The 27,494-nt window shown below is 58.0% G+C and overlaps 1 protein-coding gene across 1 annotated transcript in view; it reads right to left on the bottom strand.

Annotated features, from left to right (window-relative positions):
* Positions 1-27,494, bottom strand: part of LOC140903096 (protein unc-13 homolog A-like) — a 79,965-nt gene that overhangs the window by 26,979 nt on the left and 25,492 nt on the right. Inside the window, exons 13-33 of the mRNA XM_073323849.1 lie at positions 25,547-25,618; positions 24,769-24,988; positions 24,310-24,537; positions 23,335-23,476; positions 22,192-22,361; positions 21,074-21,189; positions 20,310-20,473; positions 17,358-17,508; positions 15,102-15,170; positions 14,551-14,640; positions 13,896-14,030; positions 12,994-13,127; positions 12,498-12,583; positions 10,374-10,500; positions 7,515-7,611; positions 6,378-6,521; positions 5,314-5,397; positions 3,291-3,368; positions 2,795-2,883; positions 1,677-1,829; positions 541-664 (exon numbers count right to left, since the gene is read on the bottom strand). Coding sequence (XP_073179950.1) covers positions 541-664; positions 1,677-1,829; positions 2,795-2,883; positions 3,291-3,368; positions 5,314-5,397; positions 6,378-6,521; positions 7,515-7,611; positions 10,374-10,500; positions 12,498-12,583; positions 12,994-13,127; positions 13,896-14,030; positions 14,551-14,640; positions 15,102-15,170; positions 17,358-17,508; positions 20,310-20,473; positions 21,074-21,189; positions 22,192-22,361; positions 23,335-23,476; positions 24,310-24,537; positions 24,769-24,988; positions 25,547-25,618 — 2,673 coding nt within the window. The remainder of the gene's footprint in view (positions 1-540; positions 665-1,676; positions 1,830-2,794; positions 2,884-3,290; positions 3,369-5,313; positions 5,398-6,377; positions 6,522-7,514; positions 7,612-10,373; positions 10,501-12,497; positions 12,584-12,993; positions 13,128-13,895; positions 14,031-14,550; positions 14,641-15,101; positions 15,171-17,357; positions 17,509-20,309; positions 20,474-21,073; positions 21,190-22,191; positions 22,362-23,334; positions 23,477-24,309; positions 24,538-24,768; positions 24,989-25,546; positions 25,619-27,494) is intronic.

The raw sequence follows: 27,494 nt of genomic DNA, 5'->3' as shown, positions 1-27,494 counted from the left end.
GCCCAGTGCTTGTGCTCAGGAGGCAGATCAGGGTGCTCCCCTGCCTGGCACCCCACACTTAGAGGAAGGGGGGCACCACGGTTCTGCTTCTGCTGCTGAAGTGGGAGGCCCGACTTCCTGACTCCATGTGCCATGGCACTCCATGCCCTCGCTGGGCACGCTGGGCCGGGGCAGAGGGGTGAGGTGGAGACACGCTTCTCCAGCCAGACCCTTACTCCCAGGCGTTGTTCGGGGAATGTAAACGCTGGGGGAGTTCCCCCCCCCACACCAGAGTGATCTGGAAACGTCCTGGGCAGGGCAGGGGGGAGCTGAGCCCCTCATTCCCTGATTGAGCTCTGGAGCTAGAGAGCTCAAGCACGCTCTGGATGAAGCTCCGCCCCGCTAAGTGCTCGATGCCCAGGCTCACGCGGTGCCAGGGCTCCAGAGCAGACCGCTTCCAGCTGAGCTTCCGCCATGGAGAGCCCAGAGCCCAGGGGAGGGTCCCCACGTGTCCCTCCCTCCCTGCCCACCATGTCCTGACTCCCGCCCCCGGGGGCTCACCGTCTGGTCGGTGAGCGGCGGGAGGACGATGGTCTTCTCCATGGTGTTCATCACCAGCTTCCAGAGCTCCTTCAACACACGCTTCAGCACCGTCTTCTCGCAGATCTTGGCAAAGAGAGCCAGGCTGGGAACAGAGGCGGGGAGGGAGAGGATGGACTTGGGTTCTGGGCATGCCACCCACCCCCCATACAGAGCCCCCCCCACACACAGAGTCCCTACACTCACACACACAGACACACAGCCCCTACACATCACTACACACTCACACACACACACAATGTCCCTACAAACATACACACAAAATGCACCCCCCCATGCTCTCCAGGACTCTCCCATAGGAGCCCCCCCCATACTCCAACACCCTCAGCCTGCATGGGCTGGTCCTGGTGCTCCGGGCCCTGCTCCCCCCTGCCAGCTGCCGGCCATATCTGACTCCTGTGCTCTGCACTGACAGCTCCTTCCCTCCCCTGGCGGCCGAGGGCCCACCCCAGCCACCCGAACCCCGGTGTCCCCATCCTCTGGGCAGTGCTAGTCGTCACAGGGCTCTGTGTAACCCAGGGAGCAAAAGCAGCACCCGACACGGGCTCGGCCTTTTGCCAGGCTGAGGTCATGGGGATTAAAGGAACACGCGGCCCGCGGCTGGCCGCAGAGCGCCCCACGGGGGCAGAGGGCTCACCTCGGGGCACAGGGGGGAGGCAACCGGGGCAAAGCAGGGAGGACATGCCCGGGGCAGAGAGAGGCTGTGCCCTGGGGACAGCAGGGACTGGGTGGGCACAGGGCTCGGGGTGCAGGGAGGGATCCTGTCGCTCACGAGAGCCACCGCTGGGCCCAGCAGAGCACCCCTGGGCCGGGGGAAGCCACGGAGCGCTGGACACTGCCCACTGAGCGCCACGCCTTACCCTGCGCAGGCCTCTGGGCACAGCGGCCTAGGCACCCCGCTGATCACAGGGCACAGGACCTTCCCCCGCAGGGCCCCCTCCCCTGCAGTGCCCTGCCCCCCTCAGTGCCCTCCTCAGCCCCGCTCCCCCACTGTGCCCTCCTCATTCCCCCACCCCACATGCCCTTCCCAGCCCCAGCCCCCCTGCGGAGCCCCCAGTGCCCCTCCCCGCAGTGCCCCCCAAGCCCCCTGCACTCACTTGCTGTCCAGAAGGTCCATGATGGGCTGAAGGACGTTGTCGGCGTCCTGAGCGACGCTGCTGCAGGCGCTGGCGGGGACATTCCCAGTGCCCTTCACCTGGCTCAGGATGTCGCCCATCTGCTTCACGCACTCCTCGATGTGAGGCTGGAAACTGGGTGCCACAGGGGGCAGGCAGCTCCGTGAGCAGGGCAGGGAGCCCTTCCCCATGGCCCAGGAACACCCTGCTCCACTGGTTTTGGGGAATCCGCCCTCCCCACAGCCCTGCCAGCTCCAGGGACCCCGAGCCCTGCACACTAGTTCCTGGGACCCCCCATCCCAGCACAAACTGGTTACTGGGGGCCCCCCATCCCTGCACACTAGTTCCTGGGACCCCCCATCCCAGCACAAACTGGTTACTGGGGGCCCCCCATCCCTGTACACTAGTTCCTGGGACCCCCCATCCCAGCACACACTGGTTACTGGGGGACCCCCATCCCTGCACACTAGTTCCTGGGCCCCCCCATCCCAGCACACACTAGTTCCTGGGCCCCCCCATCCCTGCAGCCTCTGGGGACCCCCTCATCCCTGCCCACTCTGGTGCCCAGGACTCTCCCAGCCCTTCAGGCTCCAGGGACCCCCCACCCTGGAACACTAGTTCCTAGGAACCCCATCCCAGCACACACTGGTTACTGGGGCCCCTCCATCCCTGCACACTGGTTCCTGGGACCCCCATCCCAGCACACTGGTTCCTGGGACCCCCCATCCCTGCAGCCTCTGGGGACCCCCTCATCCCTGCCCACTCTGGTGCCCAGGACTCTCCCAGCCCTTCAGGCTCCAGGGACCCCCCACCCTGGAACACTAGTTCCTAGGAACCCCATCCCAGCACACACTGGTTACTGGGGCCCCTCCATCCCTGCACACTGGTTCCTGGGACCCCCATCCCAGCACACTGGTTCCTGGGACCCCCATCCCTGCAGGCTCCCCCCAACTCCTGCAGCCCCAAACCCGACCGTGACCCTCGGGGCTCATCCCCAGAATCACCATACAAGGAGCCTCCTTCCAAACAGGAGCAGAGCCTGACCCTGTGCTTTGCATCCGACGATTGATACCCCTCCCCCCGCCCTCTCCCCAGCGCACCTGGTGGCAAAAACTCCGCTGAGCTCATCCAAGCCGCTGTTGAGTTTTGCCTGCAGCTCCGTCAGGGTGTCGCTGGCCTCGGCGTCCAGCTGCAGGGGGACGCGCCTGGTTAACAGATGCTGCCCCTCTGCGGGCAGCGCTGGACACTCGGGGGCCCGTGGTCCCCAGAATACTCCCAGAATGCCCTGAGAAGCAAGGGCCGAGTCTGTCTTGGGTGGAAGCTGGCCTGAAAGCCGGACGGGGACAGAAGCTGGCCACGGGTCGCTGGGTCTCTCACAGCACCGCAAGACGGCACTGCTGCCCAGGGGCCAGGAGACAGGGGCCAATGCAGTGCCGTGCCCTGGGGGCCAGCGGCACCCCGCTGGGGGTGGGAGATCCCACCAGACTGGGACGTACCACTGCAGAGCCTCACTATGGGGCCAGCGTCTGGAAACGTCGGGGCACACCCCGTACAGGGGTCCAGCTGCAGGAGCGAGTGGGGCACCCCGGTACAAACCTCCTTCCCCCCCATGGCTTCAAACATCTTCTCCAGCTGGACACGGAGCTGCTGGATGTTGTTCATCAGGATACAGGGCTAGAGGGGGACCAGAGGGAGAGGCGGTTAGTGCAGGACGCTCACACCCTACTGGCTGCGATCACAGCAGTGGGGAACGCAGCAACAGCCAGACCGGCTCAGACCCAAGGCCCAGCTCGCTGGGTCCTGTCGCTGTCACTGGCCTGGCCAGCAGGCATGGTGGGGTAGGCTGCCCCACATCTGATCTCTGGGTCTCTAGTAGTTAGAGCCTGGCTGAAGCCCTGGAGCATTCATCACCCCGCCCCCCACCAGCCAACACTTGTGCTATTGTTAACTATGAAACCTTGGGCCAGTGGCTGCATTCCTGAGCCTGGGGGATTTTGCAGCCCAGGTGGGTGGGGACCTCCCCCATCTCCTTAGCTCACATTAGAGATGCGGGGCAGAGAGGTCACGGCTCAGCTGCCCCCATTGAGGGATCTATAGCCACATTAGTCACCTGGCTAAGTGGCCATATGCCAGAGACACTGAGCCCTCTCAGTGCTCATTGATTTCACTGGGGGTTGGGGTGCTCAGCACCTGGAGACCTTGCTGCAGGATTTAGGGGCCCAGCAGAAGGCCTCCAAACTTCAGAGCAAGAGCTGGAGAGTCAGCCACAGAGCAGGGGGCAGATGGAGATCTCCCAATTCCCAGAGCTGGTGGGCGGGAAGGCTCGGGAATCCTGACCCGGGGTGTGAGTACACGGGTGGCGGGAGGGCAGGGGAGGTGGAGCGGTCAGCGTGGGAGCGTTTTCCAGAAGAGGTTTCTCAGGCCACGTGACTCGATGTGAGGGAGGAGGGGAGGGGCTCCGGCCTGAGCCAGCAGCTCCGTCTCCATTCACAGGAGCCCCCAAACTCCACATCCCCAGCTGCCCAGGCTCGCCTTGTGGCGTGGGTGTGACACACACAGGAGAGGCCGGTGCTCCCCGGTCATGATAGCAAGGCACCCAGGCCTGGATTTACCAGCTCTCTGGCCCTGCATGGAAACTCCAGGGGCTTGCTGGCCGGGGGGCAGGGTCCTGGGTGTGGGTCAGCGTCACTGCTCCACCCATTCGGCTGGCTGACAGCCTGGCATTTTAGACACTGAGCCAAATCCACCCCGTGCTGAACTCTAGCGAAGCCAATGGAGTTACGCCACAGGGTGAATTTGGCCTGTTGGACCGAGTATGCAGGTGGGATCTATCTGCCACCCAGCTGGCCTGACAGCGGTGCCTTTAAACCCCCAAAGCCTGCTCTGAGCTGGTGGCAGGTCTGCCAGTTCCATCCGAGTCCGTGGAGTGACTCCGGGTATGACTCTCCTCTCATTTACCCTAGCTTTACATCACTGAACTCAATGGACACTGGGGCAAGGACTCCTGCTTTACACCAGCTTCAGCAGGAGAAATGGGCCCTCCCATATCTAGAGACCTCTTTGCGGGATTAAAGGGAGCGTGTCTCATGAGTGAGGAACAGGGCTGCCTCGTGACGCCTTTGTACGCCAGTGCATGGGAATGAGGGTGTGACACACCTGCTTGTGTGGGGGTTGGATGGGTGTGTAAGCACGCATCAGTGTGTCCTGTGTACCCACACAGCTGGGACCTGGGTGCGGATCTAGAGCTCCCCAGACTCTGGCGGGGTTTGGATAGGATGGGCTTTGGTTCTGCCCACGGTAGAGACAGGCTGCCACGTTCAGAACCCCATGTGCATCCAAAGTGTCCCAGGGGTTTGGATCCAGCCTGGCAGAATCACTCCTGGGAACGGGTGCCCCAGAGTCACATAAGACCCAAGAGCAGCTTGCAAATAGCAGAGACGGGGCCTTTCAAGGCAACCAACAGAGAACAGAGAGGAGAAGAGGAAGGGTACAGAGGAGACTGGCGCTAATTGCTTCCAGGGGGGATCTGGTGGCATCGGTGGCATGGAGACACTGCGACAGAGAGTGGCCCCGCCAATCGGAAAGCAAGAGAGCAAGGCAGGAGGAGGGGATACGTCACCACTTTCTCCTTCTCCTTGGAGCAGTACAAAGCGAAATCCTTGGAGATGATTTCGGCGTATTGCAGCAGCACGTTGCTGATGGTCTGCAGGCAGGAATGGCCAGGCCAGGCCGGGGGCGGAGCAGAGCGAGCCGGGAGAGCCGGAGGGGGCAAAGGAAGGCAAGGCAAGAGAAAAGGAAAGGAACGAGACTGTGAAATCCAGGTTTGGTCTGAAATAAAGTGCCCGGGGATTGCTTTGGGCCTACGAAGCTGCAGATTGAACTCCAGGAAACAAAAAGGCCCCCGTTGTGCGTCAGCGCTATGCACAGGTGTGACTGTCGGGATGGGGGGCATTTCAATGGGGATGCTGCCACCCCCCCATTCCCACTTTTGGCCCCCCACAACTTTTTGTTATACAAGACCTGAATTAACCCTATAAAATCCCGTTCCCTGCGCCCACACTGCCCAGGAGGAGCGCTGGAGATACGTGTGGGCGGGAGGCACTTCCCAGCGCTGCCGTTCCTCCCCAGCACTAGTGCTGCAGGTTTCCATGGCTGGCACACGGCACATGGCAGGGCCCCGGGACAGGAGCCCCTTCCACAGCTGTTTGTTGCTGCCGGGGAGAGGCGATGTGCTGACATGGGGCCGGCGGCGCAGGGCTCAGCTCCCTTCCACGGTGCCGCCCCGTGGAAGTTAGTGGAGTGACCCTGACTTACCCATTGTGAGTCACAGGAGACTCAAGCCTGCAGCGTTTAATTAATCCAGGAGCTAGCGAGCCTGGGGTAACCGCAGGGTTTGCCTGGGTCCAGCAGCCTCAACAAAGAATCCCCGTTAGTTACAATATGGCCCGGTCCCACGCCTTCTCCACCATCGGGGCACTGCAGTCCCGGGTGCACGTCCCGGTTAGTGCCATCTCTAACTGTGCAGCATGTTGCAGCCTGGACGATTGAATGGGTGCAGATGCTGCTCCAGCTGAGGTCTTCCGCTGTTTAAGCTGGGACCATTGCCATTCCGGGGTGGGGGTCACAGCAGTGTAAACACAAGGTTGGACCCAGCACGTCGCCTGGCCCCACCGGGCTCCTTACCTTGGCAAACCTCCGCATGTAGTGCCCGACGATCTGCGGGTCGGGGCACTCCAGCTTCTTGATGATCTCAAAGCTCTGGTTCAGCTGGGAGAAGACGTCCACCACGGAGCAGGAGAAGAGAGCGTGCTCAGAGGTTTGCTGGAACTGGAGCAGGAGACAGAGGGGGAGCAGAGCATAGGAAAGAACGGGTTATTTTCTGGGCTCAGAGCTAGAGCCTCGGGTCTGGGTGATATGTCACAGAGACAGCTGCTGAACTGACTTTATGTCCTGCCTTCTTCTGAGCATCTCAAAGCATTTTGCAAAGGCAGGTGAGTATCCCATTGTATAGATGGGGAAACTGAGGCAGAGAGCGGGGCTGTGACTGGCCCAACATCACAGAGGTGTCAGGAGTGAAGTTGGAAATAGAACCCAGGGGTCCTTATTCCCAGTTCCCTGTTCAGATCAAGGCTTCTCTCTTCATAAATCCGGCTGCCAAGCTTGGCTTCCTCCGAACAGCCTGGCCCTGCATGCTCACGCTACCAGGCTTGCTGGCCATGTGCCTGCTGCTGCCTGATTCAAGATGGAGGATCAGAAATAACCCGGAGAGAGCCTCTCCTACAGCATGTCGAGCCGGCCGGCGGGACCCAGAAGTGCATTGGCAGCAAAAATGAAAAACAACCGGGGACGGGGATTAACTGGTCTCTAACCACGCATGGCCTGGATCCGACTCCTGTTTTTGGGGATGGCCTGGGTCAGCTCTCTTGAAGTTTTCCCTCTCCAGCTGTCACTGGAGGGGGTAGGTTGGACAGGTTGGCTGGTTTCCCACCCCCTGGGGCAGAGGTTCTCTGGTACCGGTGGGTGAATATGGCTGTTTCTAAGGCACCTCAGATGTGCCCCATCTCGTTCCCACAGGGAGGTGGAGCGCTAGGTACAGATCTCGGGGCTGTATGCAAAACCCTGACAGGGCTGTCCTGACAGATGGCTACAATTGGAGGGCTGGACGCTCTGCTCACTCACTCCGAGGGAAACCCCAGTGTGCTACACCCGCGGGAGGGGAGAACTGGCTCCTAGAATGAAGACTCAGCACCTGGGCTAGACTCGAGCCCACCCCCGGGTGGCAGACTTCCGTCCAGGTCACTTTTTGGCTCTATACCATACCCCGTCCTTCTTGTCCCGCTCCAGCGCTCCATGCAGGAAATCCCGGGACACCTCCTCATTTTCATCCAGCCACTGGATAACGAAAGGCTCAAACCAGCTGGAAGAGAAAGAGACGGGGAGATGGGGCAGCGGGAGAGGGTCTCACGTCCCCGCTGTTTGGAATAACGCTCCAACAAGCTCACAAGAGAGAAGGGAAATAGGTCAGTTTGATGCGCTATGCAGTCCCTGGGCAGGCTGCCCTCCTTATCTGGTCCGCACAGACCACACGGCAGAGGGGAGAAGAGGGATTCCCAGCCAGCGTCTGCCCTCTGTTATCCAGGGGCGGATCTGGCATTTACTCCACTGGCTTCCAATCCATCGGGCTGGCTTCTCCTCTTCCACCCATGATCCCACTGAGCCCAGGTCTGCACTCCCTGGATAATGCGGGACAGCTGCACTGCAGGCCAGTGGGACTGTGCTCACGAGAGCAAAAGGACAATTGCGCCCAGTGGCGTCTCTGGGAGCTGCTCCCGATTTACACCGGGGACAATGAGAGGAGAATCCGACCCGTGTCCCGTCACCCTGATCTCAGAGCAGGAGGGACCATTCTCTCAGTCTCCGGGGGTGCTCAGCATCCCCAAGAGAAGCTGCAGGGGTTCAGCACCTCTGACAATCCGGCCTCCCGCATTCGAACCTGGACCTGCTCACCCCGCTCTGTCCACAGACCCCTGCCTGGGCCTGAGCAGGTGGAAGGAGCTGCCTGGTACTCCTTGCACGGGGTCCAAATCAGAAATCAGAATCCATCTCCTGAAGCACACTTGGCGCCTGGCCTCGGTCCCTTCCCAGAGCGCACTGAGACACACCTCAGCTCTGTTACGGAGGGGGAGCCCCAGCTCCCTCGGGAGGCAGCTTCTGGGGCCAGGCGCTCCCCCACCCCAGTGGAACAGGCACCAGGGCTTGGAAGACACTTTTAACCCCTGTCCGCAAGCCCCGTCAGTGGGAAACAGACAGAAGCCGGGCTGGCCACTCAGTGCCATGGTCGCCTAGGGAAGGACAAGTCCTGGCCCGGTGAACTGAACGGGCACCTTGTCCCACAGGGATGTGTGGAGTTTTGTCTGTCTCCCAGGCCCCTGGAGCACTAACGAACCTACGTGCTGACGGCATCAAGCCTTTAGCTGCTGGAGTGAAATACTAGCTTCGCACTGACCCACTGGGAAATCAACTGAAGCATGACAGTTCCCTGACTGTCCCCCCGAGCACCCTCCGGTGGAGCCTTATTAAGCGGATAACTAAGAGAGCCTCGTTCAGAGCCCAGCCGAGACTGGGTGCCAAAGTGGAAGATCCCAGAGGAGGTGGGTGTTGGTTTTCTGTCTCGGCTCGCAGCTCCCCTCCCGTCTGAGCTGTAGATCTGAAACCCACCAGAGCAGGCAGGAGAATCGATGCTGCCGCTGGATTTAATTACTGATCCAGAGCAATCGATCCCTCGGGCCCCTGCATTTCCCGCTGACGGGAGGGAGCCTGCTGGGTAACACCCGGAGCAGAGTCGGAAAGGCTGAAAGAGCTCCGGGAACACGCGGCAGCAGCCCAGAAACCGGCCTGCTTTGGACCTGCCAGGCACAAGGCGATGCCAGACGAGTGTCTGGGGGGCCAGCCCTTCCCACTGCACCTGTGATCCATGGAGTGCAGGCATGTCGCCTCGAGCGGGACACTCCAGCTCCAGCTCCGAGCGCAGCCGGGCCCTTAGTGGGGAGGAAGGGAAGGGGAGGGAGCAAATGGAGGGGTGAGGAACAGGAGGGAGGAGGAGGAGCTCGGTATGACAGAGGCAAAGGGTGGTAAGATCCTGCTCCTCCCCTCTCCTCCCTCCTTCCTCTCTCCATCCTCTGACTGCAATGGGAGAGAACGCCCAGTGTTAGACGTGTGTGGGGTGACCATATTCCCCAAAGGGAAAAGAGGGCACCACATGGGGCTGGCCCGAGCCACTTGCCCAAACCCTGCCCCACCTCCCCCACTCCGCACATGGGGCTGGACTGTGCCCTCTCTTCCCCCCCCACACATGAGTTGCTGGCCTGAGCCCTGCCTCCCTACACGCAGGGCTCTCATCCGAGCCCAAACTGCTCCACGCACGGGGCTGGCGTCGCTCCTTGCCCGAGCCCTGCTGCCCCTCCCACATGGGGCTGGCATCTCTGCTCACCGCACCCTGCCTCCCCACTGTGCGGCTGGCATTGCTGCTCACTGGAGCCCTGCCCCGCCCCCCCCGCAGGGCTGGTGTAGTTGTAACCCCCCAAAGGAGTGTGTGCCCCACTTTTTTGGCAAAAGTGGGCCTTTGTCCCATTTGCAGCTGGCAAGAACAAATGGGACAAATGCCCGTTTTTGCCAAAAAAGTCAAGATGGCCAGGACAGGGCTTAAAAGAGGGACTGCCCCAGCCAAAATGGGATGTATGGTCACCCTAGATGTGTGCCTTGCCCAATGCCTCAATCCAGCAGCTGAGGGGTTAAATGCACCTGCCTCTCCCCCAGGAGTGCTGAGGCGCCCTGCCTGGCACCCTGGGCTGGCGTTTACACCTGTGCGTGTGGAAATGCAGTAGATCCGAGCGTAAAGGGCCGCGGGAGGGGCTGGGCAGCAGAGAACCAGTCCCCGATGGCACCGCACTGCCAGCGCCTGGGGACACACGGCAGACACTGTTGCAACCAATGTTCTATCTTACACCCCTGCGAGTGTGCAGGGCACCGGCTGTGAGTGGGGCGTGTGCCTGGCTCCTTGGAATCTGCCTCCTGCTTTTAACTAAAAGGGGCCATTCAGGAGTCCCCGGCCCCTGACCTGCCCCTGTGAGGCCCAGACCCCCCGCTAGCCGGCCGGCCGGCCGCAGCACCAGGACTTACGCGGGGTATTCGGGGACGCGGCTCTTGAAGGCAGGGAGCTCAGTCACGTACTCGTTATAAAGCCATTTCACTTTGAAGTGCAGGTTCATGTAGTCAGCACTTTTACACAGGCGATGCTTGTCGTGCTCTGCGGGCGAGGAGAGAGGGAGGCCATGGGTGGGGGGATCTCTCCCTTGCTCACCCCACTCGGGATGAATCCCAAAGCCCTGGCTCAGGCTAAGCTCCCCGGGACCCATCCCGAGAGGTGCAAGCCAGGCTAGGTGCCCGCAGGGAGGGAGGTCAGGGGGCTTAGTGCAGCGGGGGCCAAGCTAGGGACCCGGGGGGGCACTCCCAGGCTGGAGGTCCCCCCGCCCCATAGGCTTCTAGCCTGGGCACAGCGGAGAGCGGCCATTGGCCAGCAGGCTGGCAGGGAGCCACAGACTCACTCTGGCCACCACGGTTCCTTTCCAGGATGGAGTTCGACCTAGTGCTGTGCTCCTGGAGGGGATAGAACAGCTGCCGACAGCCTGTAAGCGGGGCTGGGGCGTCAGGGCCCAGAGAGAGATGGGAGGGGCTCACCACCTGCTTGGCGCATCGGGGGAAGGGGAAGAGGCCACTAAAAGGGTGAGAACTGTGCAGTTTAGAGAAGAGAGGCTTGGCAGGGGTTGGGGGGGATATGACAGAGGGCTACGAAATCATGAACGGTACAGAGAAAGTGAGTAGGGAAGTGTTGTTTACCTTTCCCACAATACAAAAACCGGGGGTCACCTGAGGACATTAGTAGGCAGCGGCTTTCAGACAAGCAGGAGGAGGTACCTTTTCACACAGTGCATGATTAATCTGTGGAACTCATTGCCAGGGGATGTTGTGAAGGCCAAAAGTATGACTGGGCTCAAAACAGAACTGGGTAAGTTTCTGGAGGATAGCTCATCAATGGCCACCAGCCAAGACGGTCAGGGACGCAACCCCATGCTCGGGGTGACCCCAAACCTCTGACTGCCAGAAGCAGAGAGAGCAAGACAGGGGTGGATCATTCCAACTCTGCTGGATCATTCCTGCTCTGTACACTCCCCACAAAGCTCTGGTACAGGCCACTGTCAGAGACAGGATACTGGACAAGATGGCCATGGTCTGTCCCAGTCTGGCAGCTTTGCTGTTCTTATGATCATGGTCTATAAGGCCGAGATCTGCCAAATTATTTCCACTGAAGTCAATGGATGGTAGGAGCGAGGAGGTGGGCTAAGCACCTAACTGGGGAAAGAGATCTGACCACTGGGGCCCTTTCAGCTAGTGGATAAAGGCCTGAGCCTAACGAAGCCCGATGGCTGGAGGATGAGGCTAGGAAAACACTGACTGGAAACAAGGGGCAAATCCTTAACAGGAAGGAGCAGCTTCCCTAGCTACCATCAGCAGTTCTCAGGGTCTTTAAATTGAGCCTGGGTGTCTTTCTGAAAGCTGAACGTTCAGCCGTAGGTTTGGTAGGATCACAGGATGGAAGAGGGCAGAACAGCCCGCTCCACTGCAGGAATCCCTGGGGAAGGCTGTGCAGGAGGTTGGACTCGATGACTTGGAATCCCTGAAGGCGAAGGCACCTTAGCTAGCTGGTGACTGTCTGCCCTGGAGCTTTCCAGATGCACAGGTCTCCATGCAGGAGAGGAGCGGGGACGGGGGCTTGGCCCACCCTGAGCAGTGGGTTAATGTTACTATTTTCCAAACTGAAATTGTTGCAACTAGAGCAGAGAGGGAAATACGGCTGCATCTCCCCCGGGAAGAGGACGGGACTATTCTCCACCCCCGCCCCGCAGCCAGCCTCATGGTGGATGCTGCTTCTTCCCAATGCCCCTTTCCCTGGTGGGTCTTGTCGTGCGTTAGCTGAGTGGGTACGTGCAGTGCTGCCCTTTGCTGGGTGTGTCCGGAGTGGCATCATGGGACTGTGCTGTTAGCAGAGACTCTCGGTTAGCTCAGAGAGCAGGGGAACGCGCTGCATCCCATCCCACAGCTGCGGCTGCACGGACCTGCAGCACAGGGACCGTGGTGGAGTTGGGGGTCGCCATGGCTTTGGTTCGGTGAAACGGAGGTTGATTCCCCTGTCACCTCCCAGCAGGAGGCAGAGGAGTGACAAAATTCAGCCCAGGAGAGACTCACCTTCCATTGCATATTTCATGTCCTGAGCAAAGAGGTTCCACATCACCTCGGCGCTGATCTTACCCACGTTCAGCTCCTGGGGGAACCTGGCAGGAAGGGAGGAAAAATGGATGAATCCCCAAACCAACTGCTTCCGACAGAGAGGGACGGTCTCCCTGGTGCCTCCAAGGCACAGTGCAGACCCAGGAATGGTGGCACACACATGGGCCACCCAGGGCTTTTCCCAGGAGGCTCCATGCTTCTCCATTCAGCTCCAAACAGGCAGGAGAGGGGCAGGTGACAGGAATCCCAAGCAAGGGACAAGGCCAGAGCTGCCCATGGAGGTGCAAGGAGGGAAGTCTCCTACGGAGGTCTCTCCTCAGGCTAGGGCAGAATCCCGGTGTCTCATACGTTGATGCTCCCAGCACAGGGTCTGCGAACCAGCTCAGATCTCAGTTTTACTGACACTCCCTGGTGGAGGCAGGGCTGGTGTGACCATTCCCAGGCCGGTACTCACTGGTTCAGGCAGGGCGTATAGGAGTTCTTATCCTCTTCAATAATCGAGACAATCAGCGTGATAAGTTTGGACCAGAAATCCAGGTTCTTGATGCTGGGCCCCTGCTCCTCGGGGGGGACCTCGCCTTTCTTTGTCTGGGAAAAGCCCAAAGACAAGGGAAGGAAAGTCTCTGGTTAATCGCATGTGGGAATGCAGGGATTGCTGTCCCATGGGGCACAACCTCAGTTTGGCTTCCAGATGCTGAGATTTTCCTTTGGCTTGGAAATCAGGGATGGCTGTGACCTGCTAGCTCCTTTCCAGCCCATCCTCTGGGGACCAGGAGAGGGCTGCTCTGACACAGGCACAGAACCAGGCTGGGGTCCAGTCTAGGGCCAGGCTCCCGATAGGGAGCATCTCTGCACACGTTTCAGAGTCCTCCCTCCAGCCCCACATGGGAAACCTGGAGACTCGGGCCCCGTTCTACAATGCGCGGCTTTTCTGGGAGAGGAGATCCCAGCTGGCCAACAGGCACTCCCGGAGACTCCTGCCTCCTGTCCCGTGCCTCGCCTTATCCTTAAACGGCTCCACCGAGTAAAGGAAGGCTGCAGCTCCTCTGGGCCCAATCCCCACCCAACAGCCAGCCGGCGGAGCCTGGTCCAGCAGGAGGCAGCCGGCTGGGAAGGGGAGCTGGTTACGGGAAGTGCGGACAGCTACGAGGAAAGCTCCCACAACTGGGAACTAGGAGCTGAGATTCTTGCTACCCAGCAGCTGACAAGCTCTGCTCCGGGCAAAGGCTCACCAAAACCTCTGGTCCGGAAGTGCTGAAAGTGCAACACCCGCCGCGCCTAAAGGCCCTGCCTATCACACGGCGGGGAGGGCGGCCAGCTGGGGCGCTCCCCCCTGCCCTGCCCCGCCCCACGTACCGGGTCGGTCTGGTACTCGCGGCTATACAGCTCGTGGCAGTTGTTGAAGATGTACTCGTAGGTGGAGTTGAGACAGGCTTTCACGCAGTCCTTCACCACCTGGCTGGCCCGAGGTGGGCTCTGGAGCTCCTGCACCTGTGGGATGGGGAAGGGAGACATGGTCACGCTTTGCAACGGATGCCTCCCGAGACGGACTCGCTGCCTGGAAGAGAAAACCCATGTTGCCGGGAGCTCAGGGGAGGGACCCCAGACAGCAGGTGTCACTCAGGAAGCTGCCATGGGATGCATCACAGGCCCCCTGAGTTACAGAAGGAGCCTTGCTCAGTGCCCATGTGCCCAGTGCCAGCCCAGGGCTGCTTGCCTGGAGCAGGATGCCTCCCGTGGTGAGAAATCCCACCCCTTCTGAGCCCGCAAGGCAGACCCCTGGCATGGGACTGCTGTCACTTCAGGATCTCCAGACGCCATTCAACAGAAGCACTGTTATTACCACTGAACTCCATGGTGGTTTGTGTTGGATTTCAGTACACAGGATGGGCAATTAATTAAGCTAATTAATATGCGGCACAGCTCCTCAGCTGCATTCTGGAAGCAGAGGAATCCCAGGCCAAGTGGCTGCTCCTCTGGGAGGGACCAGCCAGCAGGCACCGGGCATTACCTTCATTCGAAAGAAGGTGATGCTGGTTAACAGATCCACCGTCGACTTCAGATCCTGCAGCCTCTCCGGGCTGCTGGCAGGGAAGTTGTTCTGTTAGGAAAGAGAGAAGATTAGAGGGCTACATGATGGCTAGGAGAGCAAGCAGGGGCTACCCCGGCTGGAGTTTCAGAGCTAGTAGGTGATCTGATCACAGCCACCTGGTGTTTAACACCAAACCTGCTCCCACTGAAACCTGTGGAAAACCTCCCATTTACATCCACAGCTCTCCAAGCTGAGCAGCGCTGTTTCCATAGCTGGGGAAACTGAGGCACAGAATGACTCACCAAGGCCAGTAGCAGACGCTGGGCCTAGAATCCAGTTTCCTGAATCCCCCTCCAGCACCTCATCCACTGGACCAGCCTGAGCCCTTGACAGGCTCTAGCCTGGTGGCAGGAGACTCCTCGCACAAGGGACTAAGCTGCAGGTGATCAGGGAGCAGCTCTGAAGCCCGTTTAAAAGTCTGCAGGCGTTCGTCCCCATCCCTCACCCCTTGTGGGGCTGGTTCCCCTTACCCGGTACATGGACAGGTCAATCCGGAGCGAATTGTGCAGCTGGTCCAGCAGCTTGACAAAACGTTCTTTCTGCAAAGACACACCCCGGCGCCAGGTAAACAGGAGAAGGGCGACCAAAGCCCATTTCCCCACCTCCCCAGCTCAGCCGTTTCCAGCGCAAGGTTGACAGATCGCCCCCCTCTGTCCCTTTGCCGCTACCCCCTGCAAGAGGGGCACCCATGCACGGAGGCGGGGGGGTTCAGCAGAGCCGTGCTGGATGAGGGGAGCGTGTTTACTGATGCCAGCTACGATCTCTCTGTTACACTTATCAGGAAGGTTCAGAACAAACATAAACTCAGGAGCAGCTTAATCCTAGCCGGGTTGTCAGCAGCCCCTGTCTGGTGAGACTGGGATGGAAGCTGGACAGCCAGAGAGAACCACAGGGTCTGTCTGAGTCCAGCAGCTTCAGTAGAGAATCCCCTTTAGATCCATTGCAGGGGAGCCCGAGCTCTCCTCTACTATGAGCTGTATTAGCTGGTACACAACTGTAAACTGGACTACAAAATGGGTGCAACATTTCAGGAAGGATGTGGACAAACAGGAGAAAGTCCAGAGAAGAGCAACAAAAATGATGGAAGGTCTAGAAAACATGACCCGTGAGGGAAGATTGAAAAAACTGGGTTTGTTTAGTGTGGAGAAGAGAAGACTGAGAGGGGACATGATAACAGTTGTCAAGTACATTCAAGTTACAAGGAGGAGGAAGAAAAATTGTTGTTCTTAACCTCTGAGATAGGACAAGAAGCAATGGGCTTAAACTGCAGCAAGGGTGGCTTAGGTTGGACATTAGGAAAAGCTTCCTAACTATCAGGGTGGTGAAGCACTGGAATAAATTGCCCAGGGAGGTTGTGGAATCTCGCAATTGGGGATTTTTAAGAGCAGGCTGGACAAACACCTGTCAGGAATGGTCTAGATAATACTGAGTCCTGCCATGAGTGCAGGGGACTGGACTGGACGATCTCTCGAGACCCCTTCCAGTCGTACGATTCTATGATGCCGCCTTAAAAGGGCCTGAAGTCTTTACTCAGTGAGGATAATGGGAACTTTGCTGGAATAAACCCTAATGGCTGGAATCTGGTCTCATTTACACTGCTGTAAATCTGGAGTAACTCCACTGAGTTCCCTAGAGTCACTCTGGGTTTACAGCACAGGAAGGGAGAGCCCTAAGGCAGAGCGTTCAGGCTGAGGCCTTGGGCTTGTGCCCCATCAGCACTCACTAAATAGTAATACTACTAACTAATAATCGTAAGTAAGTAAACTTTCCACTGGCCGGCGGCCAGGATGGGAAAGGGACTGAGCCTGCTTCCACAGCCAGAATGCTCAGCACGGAAATGGTCTGCCAGGCTGGTTTCCTGCTGGGACGCTGGCCCATGCTGTTATATCCCTCCCCAGGGCTGGTTGCAAGGTCTCTCTGTGGGGGAAGGGATTTGCTAGGGACTTTTATGGGGTTATTCCAGAATTGCACGGGGTGAACAGAGATCAAGAATTGAACCATCATTTTGAACTCAACTAACTAACGTGTTAATCTGTCACCTTTAGAAACTTTCCTGGTTTTAGCTTCCAGCCCCATGTCCCAATCCTGCCAACACTTATGGACCTACTTCCCTTTACACATGCGAGTATTCCCCTGAACTCCCCTGGGCTGGTCAACATGAGTGCAGTCAAACACATTCCAGTCTTCGCAGGATCAGGGCCAAAATGCAAATCTCTCCGAGGTTTGTCCAAACCAGAAGGGCAGTCTGTGGTTCTATAGATACCCATAAAACCAGGTGAGTTTGCTCTGAATTCAGGTTTCACCGAGAACTACCAGGGCCGTGCAAAACTCACAACGGGTGCTGGCGAAAGCGTTCGGGATTTCTCTTTGGGCAACTGTCCGCCTGCAAAGATTTGCTTTCTGCTGGTGGGTGGGGAGGTTTTTTGGCATCAAAAGGGTGAGTTTTTATATATAATTTCATTGCGATTTCCACCAGTGGTAAAAAATGGGCCAGATTTCACTCAAAACTTCCAGTGCTTTTTTTAAAGCAAAGTTTTCCCCTTTTAGGTGAAATAGTTGCAAATTTGGCAAGAAAAATGGGAGGGTTTTCAAAGTGGCGATCAAGCCAGGAGCACTTGCCCTTTGGAGGTGATGGTTTTGCACGGCTCCTTCTACTCCGCTCCCCTCCCAACGAGCGCCGAGAAGAGAGAAATAGGAAGGAGAGTTCTACGCACCATCGGACTTACCCCGAAATTGGAAGCAGCAAAGCGGTCTGAGGCAGACACGTTGGTGGAGGCGGTGGTGTGGGCATAATATGCATTGATGTTGGCTAGAAGGGTGCTCATCACGGCTGGCACTCCGGGACACATGTATTTGGAGGACAGGCAGGCAAAGTGACTGAAAGAGAAGAGATGACAGGCTGCAAGGCCCGCAGAGTCCGGGGCCACGGGTGAGGGCTGGGATGCTGCAGTGATGGGGTATGCTGCACGACGGGTCTGGTGTGGTCTGGGTGTGAGAGCAGGGTATGCAGGGTTCAGCGTGGTGGGGGAAGGCCGTGGGATGTAGGATGTGTATGTGCCGTGTGGCGGGTGTGCTTTGTAGAGCATGGGCCTTGTGTGTCAGAAGGGGCTGCTGTGGGTGCTCCTGTGCACAGTGTGGGTTGTGAAGCAAGTGTGTCAGAAGGGGACAGTGCATAGAGTGTGTTCATCTGTTTATGTATGCATGGTGTGTGGCTTGTAGAACGTGTGTGTGTAGGGGGTGGTTTGGTGATTGTGTGGTGGTGTGTGAAGGGTGTGCAAGGTGTGTGAGTGTGGGTGTGGAAGGGTGTGCACATGTGTGCAGTGTGCAAGGTGTGTGTTTGTGTGTGTGCATGCATGATGTGTGTATGTGAAGGGTGTGCAGGGTGTGTGTGTGCAATGTGTGTGTGTGTGCAGTATGTGTAGTGTGTGCAAGGTGTGTGCATGTGTGAATAGTGTGCTCTGCATGTAGTGCATATGCAGTGTGTGTGCAGCGTATGTTTATGTGCAGTGTGCGTGTGCAGTGGGTGCAGTGTGCGTGTGCAGTGTGTGTAGGGTGTTTGCAGTGTGGACAGTGTGTGTGCACATGCAGTGTGTGTGCAGTGTGCATAGGGTGTGCGTGTGCAGTGTGTGTGTGTATGTGCAATGCATGTAGGGTGCATGTGTGTGCGCAGTGTGGGTGTGTGCCCTGCATGAAGAGTGTGCGTGTGAGCAGGGTGTGTAGGGTGTGTGTGTGCAGTGTGTGTAGGGTGTGTGCAGTGTGTGTAGGGTGTGTGTGTGCAGTGTGCGTAGGCTGTGTGCAGTGTGTGCAGTGTGTGTAGGCTGTGTGCAGTGTGTGTAGGGTGTGTGTGTGCAGTGTGCGTAGGCTGTGTACAGTGTGTGTAGGGGGTGTGTGTGCAGTGTGCGTAGGCTGTGTGCAGTGTGTGCAGTGTGCGTAGGCTGTGTGCAGTGTGCGTAGGCTGTGTGCAGTGTGTGTAGGGTGTGTGTGTGCAGTGTGCGTAGGGTGTGTGCAGTGTGTGCAGGGTGCGTAGGCTGTGTGCAGTGTGTGTAGGGTGTGTGTGTGCAGTGTGCGTAGGCTGTGTGCAGTGTGTGCAGTGTGTGTAGGCTGTGTGCAGTGTGTGTAGGGTGTGTGTGTGCAGTGTGCGTAGGCTGTGTACAGTGTGTGTAGGGGGTGTGTGTGCAGTGTGCGTAGGCTGTGTGCAGTGTGTGCAGTGTGCGTAGGCTGTGTGCAGTGTGCGTAGGCTGTGTGCAGTGTGTGTAGGGTGTGTGTGTGCAGTGTGCGTAGGGTGTGTGCAGTGTGTGCAGGGTGCGTAGGCTGTGTGCAGTGTGTGTAGGGTGTGTGTGTGCAGTGTGCGTAGGCTGTGTGCAGTGTGTGCAGTGTGCGTAGGCTGTGTGCAGTGTGTGTAGGGTGTGTGTGTGCAGTGTGCGTAGGCTGTGTGCAGTGTGTGTAGGGTGTGTGTGTGCAGTGTGCGTAGGCTGTGTGCAGTGTGCGCAGTGTGCGTAGGCTGTGTGCAGTGTGCGTAGGCTGTGTGCAGTGTGTGCAGTGTGCGTAGGCTGTGTGCAGTGTGTGTAGGGTGTGTGTGTGCAGTGTGCGTAGGCTGTGTGCAGTGTGCGTAGGCTGTGTGCAGTGTGTGCAGTGTGCGTAGGCTGTGTGCAGTGTGCGTAGGCTGTGTGCAGTGTGTGCAGTGTGCGTAGGCTGTGTGCAGTGTGTGTAGGGTGTGTGTGTGCAGTGTGCGTAGGCTGTGTGCAGTGTGTGCAGTGTGCGTAGGCTGTGTGCAGTGTGCGTAGGCTGTGTGCAGTGTGTGCAGTGTGCGTAGGCTGTGTGCAGTGTGTGTAGGGTGTGTGTGTGCAGTGTGCGTAGGCTGTGTGCAGTGTGCGTAGGCTGTGTGCAGTGTGTGCAGTGTGCGTAGGCTGTGTGCAGTGTGTGTAGGCTGTGTGCAGTGTGTGCAGTGTGCGTAGGCTGTGTGCAGTGTGTGTAGGGTGTGTGTGTGCAGTGTGCGTAGGCTGTGTGCAGTGTGTGCAGTGTGCGTAGGCTGTGTGCAGTGTGTGTAGGCTGTGTGCAGTGTGTGCAGTGTGCGTAGGCTGTGTGCAGTGTGTGCAGTGTGCGTAGGCTGTGTGCAGTGTGCGTAGGCTGTGTGCAGTGTGTGCAGTGTGCGTAGGCTGTGTGCAGTGTGTATGTTTGGGAGCAGACTGAGCCCTGCACCTTTCTCTTAAAACCGGAACCAATCTGACGCTCCGAGGTGGCATGCGCCTCTCCCCCGCCCGTCGGGGCGACTCCGTAGCAGCCAGCTGGAGGAGGGACGCTGCAGGCTCCACGTGTCTGTCTGAACGGCTGAACTCGCTCCCTGCTAACACCGGGGAGTGCAGGGGCACCCGCCCCCTGGGCTTGGACTAACCAAACGCTCTGCACCCACCCCTTGCGGGGAAAGCAAGTGGACACCAGTGCCAGGGGCTCTTGGTGATGAGGTATCCCAGGCCCTGCGCAGAGAGGGACGTTCCACGCCTTTCTCCCCTCCCATGGCACAGGGCAGGACTCAGCTGGTGTCAATCAACTTCACTCATTGACTTCAAGGGAGCTGCCCCTGGTGACACCAGCCAAGGATCTGACCCTGTATCTTTACCCCTTGCCCAGTGTTAATTTAACCCCTTCAAACAAACAGGGAGAAAATGGGAGAGACGCACGTCATGGCCTGGTAGATGGACTCCACCCCGTATCTCATGGCGAACTCGTCCACTATCTCCTGGGCCGTCTCGTCGAAGTACACCTTCCAGGCGTCATCCCCCTTGGCCTCGGGGATCTTCACCACCCCGTTGTTCTGTATGTCCGTCACGAAGTGGAAGAGGTTCTAACGCACGGGACAGAAGAGAGCCCTCAGGATCACTGCTAGGAAAGGCTTAAACTGGAGAATCAGTACGAGTGGGTCTGGGGAGGGATTGTTTCGCTGCTGTGTGTATCAGAGGCCGGGCCCTGCTGAGCGGACACTGTGAACGGAGAGCTCAGTTCTCTGGCACCCTGGTAAGCATCTGCACCAGGGAAAGTGACTGCAAGAACACTGCCTTTCTGATTGGCACGGGTGCACCTGGTGCCGTGGTGGAGACTCGGGCTGTAGCCGGTAGTGGGCAGGGATACTCAGATCCTGGGGGGGCAGGGGGCGATATAAACAGATGCCCTAGGAAGACAGGTCCACTAGCCCTGGAGACCAAGCTCCCTACACGGTCCCTTCGAGTCCCAGGTGAGGTACGCTGGCATGGGGCAGTGTGCGACAGAATCTGTGCCCATGCTGTGCCCGCTCTGGAGAGGACGGGAGCCCTTCGCTCTCTGGGGCTCCCAGACCAGGCTGTTCAAATTCACTTGAAACGTTAAGACATTTTAAAACCAACGTTCTGACGATAAAAGGCAGCAGGGCAGGGTGCGGTGGGGTGGGGGCCCCTGGGGCATGGCTCACCTCGTGCAGGCAGGTGTATTGCACATGGTACGGTGCCACCTTCTCCTCTCCCTTTATCTCTACGCTGATGTGCAGCCGGATGGCTCCGGACACGGCTGACTTGTCTGTCCGCTTGTCTGAGGACCAGAGAGCAGGAAGCAGAGGAAGCATTAGCTCACTGATGGCCCTTTACAATAGCAAACGGCAGCAGAAAAAGCTGGCCTGGGGGGTGCAGCCCGGGCCTGGCATGTAGGCAGGCTTAGTTCAATGCCTGGCTATGCCCTGGGGGCTTTGGGCAAATTGCTGGGTTCAGCTACTGTTTGTAAAAGGGGATAATGCTGTTCCCTTGGTCTATTCAGCTGTAGCTCTCCGGGGTGAGGACTGTCTCCTGCTACGTGTATGTACAGCACCCTGCACAATGGGGCCTGTAGGTGGTATTATAACACAAACAACAATGAATTTTGGAGCTTTAGTCTTGTCTGGACTCCTGCCTCCAGTTCCGGTCACCCCCGGTGAAGGATGGAGCAGGTGCTGAGAAGGGCTCCTAGGGTGATCAGGGGAATGTGGGGCCTACCTCACGAGAGGAGACAAGAACCTGCCTTGTACAGCCTGGCAGAATAAAGGCTGGGAGGGGATCTGATTGCTTTCGATACATACATGGGGACGCCACGGAGGGGGACACAAGAACGAACGGGGATAAACCGGCCAGGGACAGATGCAGGTTTCTAACCGTCAGAGGAGAGAGGCTCTGGAGCAGCCTCCCCAGAGGAGCTTTGGGGACACAGGACCCAGCTGGGTTGAGGATGGAGCGTGACGTGTGTCAGAGCAGGATTATCAGCTGGCGCTGCCTGCGCTAGCAGGGACTGGACTCGGGGGCCTGGGAGTCCCTGCCAGCCCTAGGGCCTCTGTCCAATGATGCAGTAACAAATAAATACAATACAATGAATTGCACCTGCCATGGAAATGATAAATAGCGACTACACTCTGACTTGCTAACTCTGAAAAGCTTTTCAACCTCGTTTGCACGGAAATCGCTACATACCACAGAGTCGCAGCCAGTGGAATCAATGGGAGCGGGTCACTGACTGGCGCGGGGGCCGGAGCGGGCCCTAGGGTTGTATAGGTAATTAGTGAATTACCTAAGTTGTACCAGACATCCATCTCCCCGCTCAGTGTCCGGACCTCTATGATCGTCTGGCCCAGAAAGTCATCGGATTCTCTCTTAAAGCGCTGCTTGACGCGGGACTTGATATCGTCGTCCTCGTCCCAGACCCGCACCTTGATCCGATCGGAGGAGTTATGGCATTCGCTGGGGTTCGGGGGAGGACAGAGAAATTCCCAGAGCAATGACGTGAACCAGGGTAGCCTCCAGGAATGGGGCATTCCTAGCAAAAAAACCCCTCCCCTATCCCCCAGCAAAACCCAGCCTTTCAACTGGGAGCTCCCTCAGACCTATTGCAAAAGGCTCCTGGGAGTGCTGGGGGTGGGTAACTGCCCCTGGCCCAGCATCCTCTGAGCCTGCAATTCCCCACCGTCGAGAAACAGTGCTGGCGTGCGGACGCACTTTTTAATTCCCACAAGGCCCATGCACCGGGCTTAAGTGCATGCATGGACCTTGTGCAGGCTTTCTAAATAGGGGTGAACCGTCCAGTGTCAATCCTGGCCCAGGAGAGCTGGAATTCCGCCTCCTGGGGCATCCGGCAGAGAGAGCTAGCACAAAGCTCAGGTCATACAAGGGTCTCCTGCAGGAAGGGTGGGAAGATCAAGCATTCAGGCGGCATGAAGCCACAGGACCCAAAGCCCCAGGCCAGCCAATCCCTCCAGTGCTGGTTATTAAGTGCAGTAATGTCATGGGGGAGAGGCTGTCCCCTCCAAATTCCTGACCAGGGTTTGGAAACAACCAGAAGAAACTGACCCCCGGAGAAAATCCATCCCAGATATAGTGAGCCCAGTGCACACCAGGGGTCGGTATGGCAGGGGAATGTCTACACAGTACGCTAAGCCCGCTGCTCTGACTCCAATTTCAGCCCACACCCCCCTTCGGGCTGCACACAAATCAGTTTGACTCAGGTCAGCAAGCGTGCTGGTCCCAGGTCTGAGGACGGGGTATCGGACAGAGCTCAAAACCCATTGTGACTTGGTCCAAGTCCTGTCATTGTGCAGTGCGGATGCAAATCAAGCTGCAGACCTGGGTGACTGAGAAGAAGGAACACACGGCCCCCCACGCTGTAGGGCAGGCCTGCGGACTAGAGAGGTAGGACTGGGAGTAGGATGTAACTTACAAATGGAAATTCTCCTCCCAGACCGGATTTAGATTTCCATAGATCGTTTTAGTCCTTTTTTTCGTCTTTCCAACCTGGACAGTAACATACGGGTCACTGGAGCCTGTCTTATCCTTTGCCTGCAGGCCCTGGGCACAGACAACTATAACACAACACACACCCCATGCGCACAGAGGCACAAATGTTTATATGCACACACACGGCACCACGCACCAGCCAGCCCCACAGAGACACAATACACACACAACAGAGAGAACAAATAAAAACAGGAATCAATGGCAAATACAGAACAACCGGGCAACATGCGATTTTCAAATCAGCCAGCGCTCGAAAGAGGAGACTGACTTGGCTTGCTTGGGATCCATTGCAAGGGCTGGATCCAGGCATCCAGCTGAATTGGTGCAGGTTCTAATGGGAATTCATTTCCTTTCACCAAAAGCCGCACTGGAGACACGTGCTTCCTGGGCTCCCAAAGGGAGGAAAGCGCGGGGTTAATTTCCTCTCAGCTGCATGCACTTGGCACAGTCTCTGCAATGGGCTAATGACAGCGGAAGAATATCTACCCCTTGATGCACGAGGGACCTGATCTATCCTGCTGCGAGATCCACAGCAGGGAACAAAGCTGGGCTCCAGAGACCTGCACACATAACCCTGGGAATCGAGAGCCTCATTAACAGGGAGATGCAGCCCATGCAGACTTCAGGTCCCAGCATGCAATGCTCTGTCCTTAGCCAATTTCCAGTGGGTCAAGGCAACACACAGCATGCTGGGCGCCTGGCCTGGAGTTAGGAAGCTGGCAGGGTGTCCCTGTGCCGTGGTGCTGAACGGTCTCAGCTCCAGCGTATCTCGGTGTGATGGGGACCTCCAGGGCTCTCCAGGGGGCCGCAGGTTCGACTCCCATCCCCCTCTATCAGTGTTCGCTCAGAGGTGCATGTCCAGAGCTGGCAGGGCACGTCAGCCTGGCCCTGCACCTACCTGTGATGCTGATCTTGGCCGACCATTTGGAGGTGCCGTCCAGCACGCTCTGCTTCACGGCCTTCATCTGCTGGGTGTGGGTGGCTTTCGAGACGGCGAAGATCTCTTGGATCAGCTCGAAGATCTCGGGCTTGTTCCGCTCCCGGATCTTCATGCGGTCCTTCAGCACCATGATGATGTTCTGGGTCCGGTCCTCTGCCCCATGCTTGGAGCTCTTCTCAGCCGCTCCTGGAGGTGATTGGGAGGGGAACAATGAAGAGGGGAGATTCTGGGACAGGCTGCCTTTGGGGAGCACTCGCACAGGGGTGGCCCCCACCCAAGAAGTCATTCCGTGCTGGCATTAAAGAGTTAATGGGGATACGTAAGACCCTCCCCCACCACCCTCGGGCCCCCTGCATGGGGGTCTGTAAGACATCAAAGGCACAGAAGCCAAAGGAAGAGAGAGGCTGCACCCCTTACTCTGTAGGCAGTCTGCATTGAGCAGGTCTTGGCACTTCTCATGGCACTTCACCCCGCACTCCGTACAGCGCATGCCCTGCCGGGCGATGCCCCACAGCAGCCCCTCGCACTCGTAGCAGTACGTGGGGGTGGTGGCGGTCCAGACCTCGAAGTTGTGGGGTGTCGTGGAGGAGATGGGGTAGATTAAGGCTTGAAGGGTCTTCTTGTAAACATGGTTTTTCTAAGCAAAGAAGTGGGGCGGGGGAAAGGAGAAAACGCTCACACCAGGCAGGCTCTTGTCTGAGCGGGGCAGGGCTGCTCCCAGCCAGCGAGAGACCCCAGAGATGGGGCTTATAGACAGTGGTCTTCATCCCTCCAGTACTGGGCATGCAGACCTTCCCCTGCCACTGATGTGCGGCCAGCTCTGGGGTGGGACGCAGCCGCTGCTTAACAGCGCGCAGCAATGGGATGGGCAATGAAGGACACCAGAACAAGTGGGCAGAATGCAACAACCTTCCTTGGGATTAGCCCATTTCATACCCCAGCTGGGAGAGCTTTAACAGCCATAAGCAGGCTGGTTAGTTTTGCCCCTCTGAGAGATGACACCTCTCACTGCACAGAGCCCCTGCTAACCACCCTGGTTCAGCGCTGACTCATCTGCATCGCTTCCCTGCAGACCCGTGGCAGGGTCCCGTCCCACAGACGACCCCGCCTGACCCTGCTTTGCTCGTGCAGTCTGACAGGCTCGTGTCTGGAGCCTGCGGCAGCAGAGTGAGACATGCCGAGGGGTGGCACTTACTAGCTCTTCATTGTTTAAGGTGCTTGATGCTAGTGCTGACGTGATTCCGGCTTTCCTGGACTGGACCAGCGACTGTTGGAGTGAAACACAACCAAACCGCTGTATCAGCAGGGAGGAGTCACAGCCAGCCCCGCCCCCCAGCGGGTGGGCTTTTAAAAGCAAAGGTCCCAAGTCAAGATGCCCAGCTCCTCAGTGTGGCGGAAACAGCAGCATCTCCAGAGCATCTCTAGGGACATACCCCAGCAGTGCCGGGCCCCTCCCAGGCCCGATGGCCAAAGTACTCAGCAGGCCAGTGGGACGCATTCAGACTGGTCCTGGGCGCTGCTGCTGCAGCAGGGGGTGGATGAAATGACTAGCACGCCAAGGCCACGAGCCCTTTAGGCGTATGGGCCAAAGCTTGGGCGGGGAAAGGGGGGGTTCAGGATTTGTCACATGGTAGCTACCAAAGCAGGACAACCGTTCAAGCCCAGAGACCTCATCTCTGACAACAGGCAAGCTCCTCAAAGCCAGGTGTAAGACACCTGCCTGGCCCTCAACTCAGGTGGCCTTTGCAGCATGTGGCCAGACAGGACCCAGTTCACCAGCCCACACTGGCCTCAATTTTCATCCCCATTCAAACAGTTTGGGGTGGTCTTGAATTGACCTCCAGATCCTCCCCCCCTACCCCCTCCTGGCCAGAATCTACAACTCTCTGCCGTCCCCAGCCATGCCACGTGGGAGCTGCGCAGGAGCTGCCTGGCAGTTTATATAAAAGCCCCAAATATTTTCTGCAAGAAACAGGACAAGGGAGGAAACTCAAGTGCGAGAAACAATGCAGGACTTACCATAGCCTGCGAGGGAGCCCAGAGCCAGAGGGATGGAAAGCAAAAGACAGTTATATCAGCCCTTTCACACAGGGAAGTCAAGTCCTACTTCTTTCCTCTCTGTCACAGGGAGTCAATGGGTAAACAGACGGCACCAAACGCTAACCCACTTCTGGACATTTCTCTGTTGCTTTTCCCCACTCTCAGCCAGGAGTTGGAACTAGCTGCATTCTGTACCTCAGGTATTGCATGGGCCCCCCCACCCCTCAGGTGTTTCATGGTGGCTGAGCATGGGTGTAACAAAACTTAGGCATACACCAGAGGAAGCAGGTTTAAGATTCAGGTACGGCTCTGAGCCAGCGATAGGGTTTGGTGGGGGGTCGGGAGGGGGCTTTCTGCCACTCCTTTAGGGCAACAGCACATTCTTCACTCTGAGACGAGAGGGTGCATACTCCCATCTTTATTCGCCTGGGCACAGCCGCCGGGCAGGGCCAGCTTGCTTCCTGGGCGTCTAGGGCCCGATTTGAAGCTCAGTGGAGTCTATGGGAATCTTTCTACGTGGTTGGGGTTTAAGGGATCACCCAAGGAAGGGAGCCCGGCTGCTACAGAGATAAAGCTATCCATGGTGGATGGGGATAAAATGCATCCCAGTGCAGCGAGTCACCAGGTAGCCACCACCAGCCCCCATCACAAGCACGGGGCATCTTCCCCGCTGTCCGTATCCCCCTATACATACTACAGCCCAGGGCACACACCTTCCCTTCGCCACCCAGCCCAGGATCGCTCCATCACCAACACAAAGAGACAAACACCACTCAGCACAGGGGCATCAGCAGCAGCTGCCCCCCCCCCCCCCACCCCAGGGCCAGGGGAGAGCAGCACGCAGGCACCACGTGGACAAGGCAGCAAAGGAACAAGGCGAGGCGAGGCAGCTTGCGTGGAGAGAAACACAAGGAGAACAGAATCCCTGGGGCGGGGCGCAAAGCACAACCCCAACCAATGGATTAAAGAGAGGAAGGGGAAGGCAAAGGGGGAGCCTAGGTGAGAAGGCAACAAGGGGTCCGGTTTCGAATTTTGTACTTGTCACCAGTGAAAATAGCACCAAGCAGGATGTGTGTAACGTGTGGGGTCTGCACTGAGGGGAG

The sequence above is a fragment of the Lepidochelys kempii genome, chromosome 25, assembly GCF_965140265.1.
Source record: "Lepidochelys kempii isolate rLepKem1 chromosome 25, rLepKem1.hap2, whole genome shotgun sequence".
NCBI classification, from domain to species: domain Eukaryota; kingdom Metazoa; phylum Chordata; order Testudines; family Cheloniidae; genus Lepidochelys; species Lepidochelys kempii.
The sequence above is the reverse complement of the archived record's forward strand: the minus strand, read 5'-3'. Positions and strand labels throughout refer to the sequence as shown.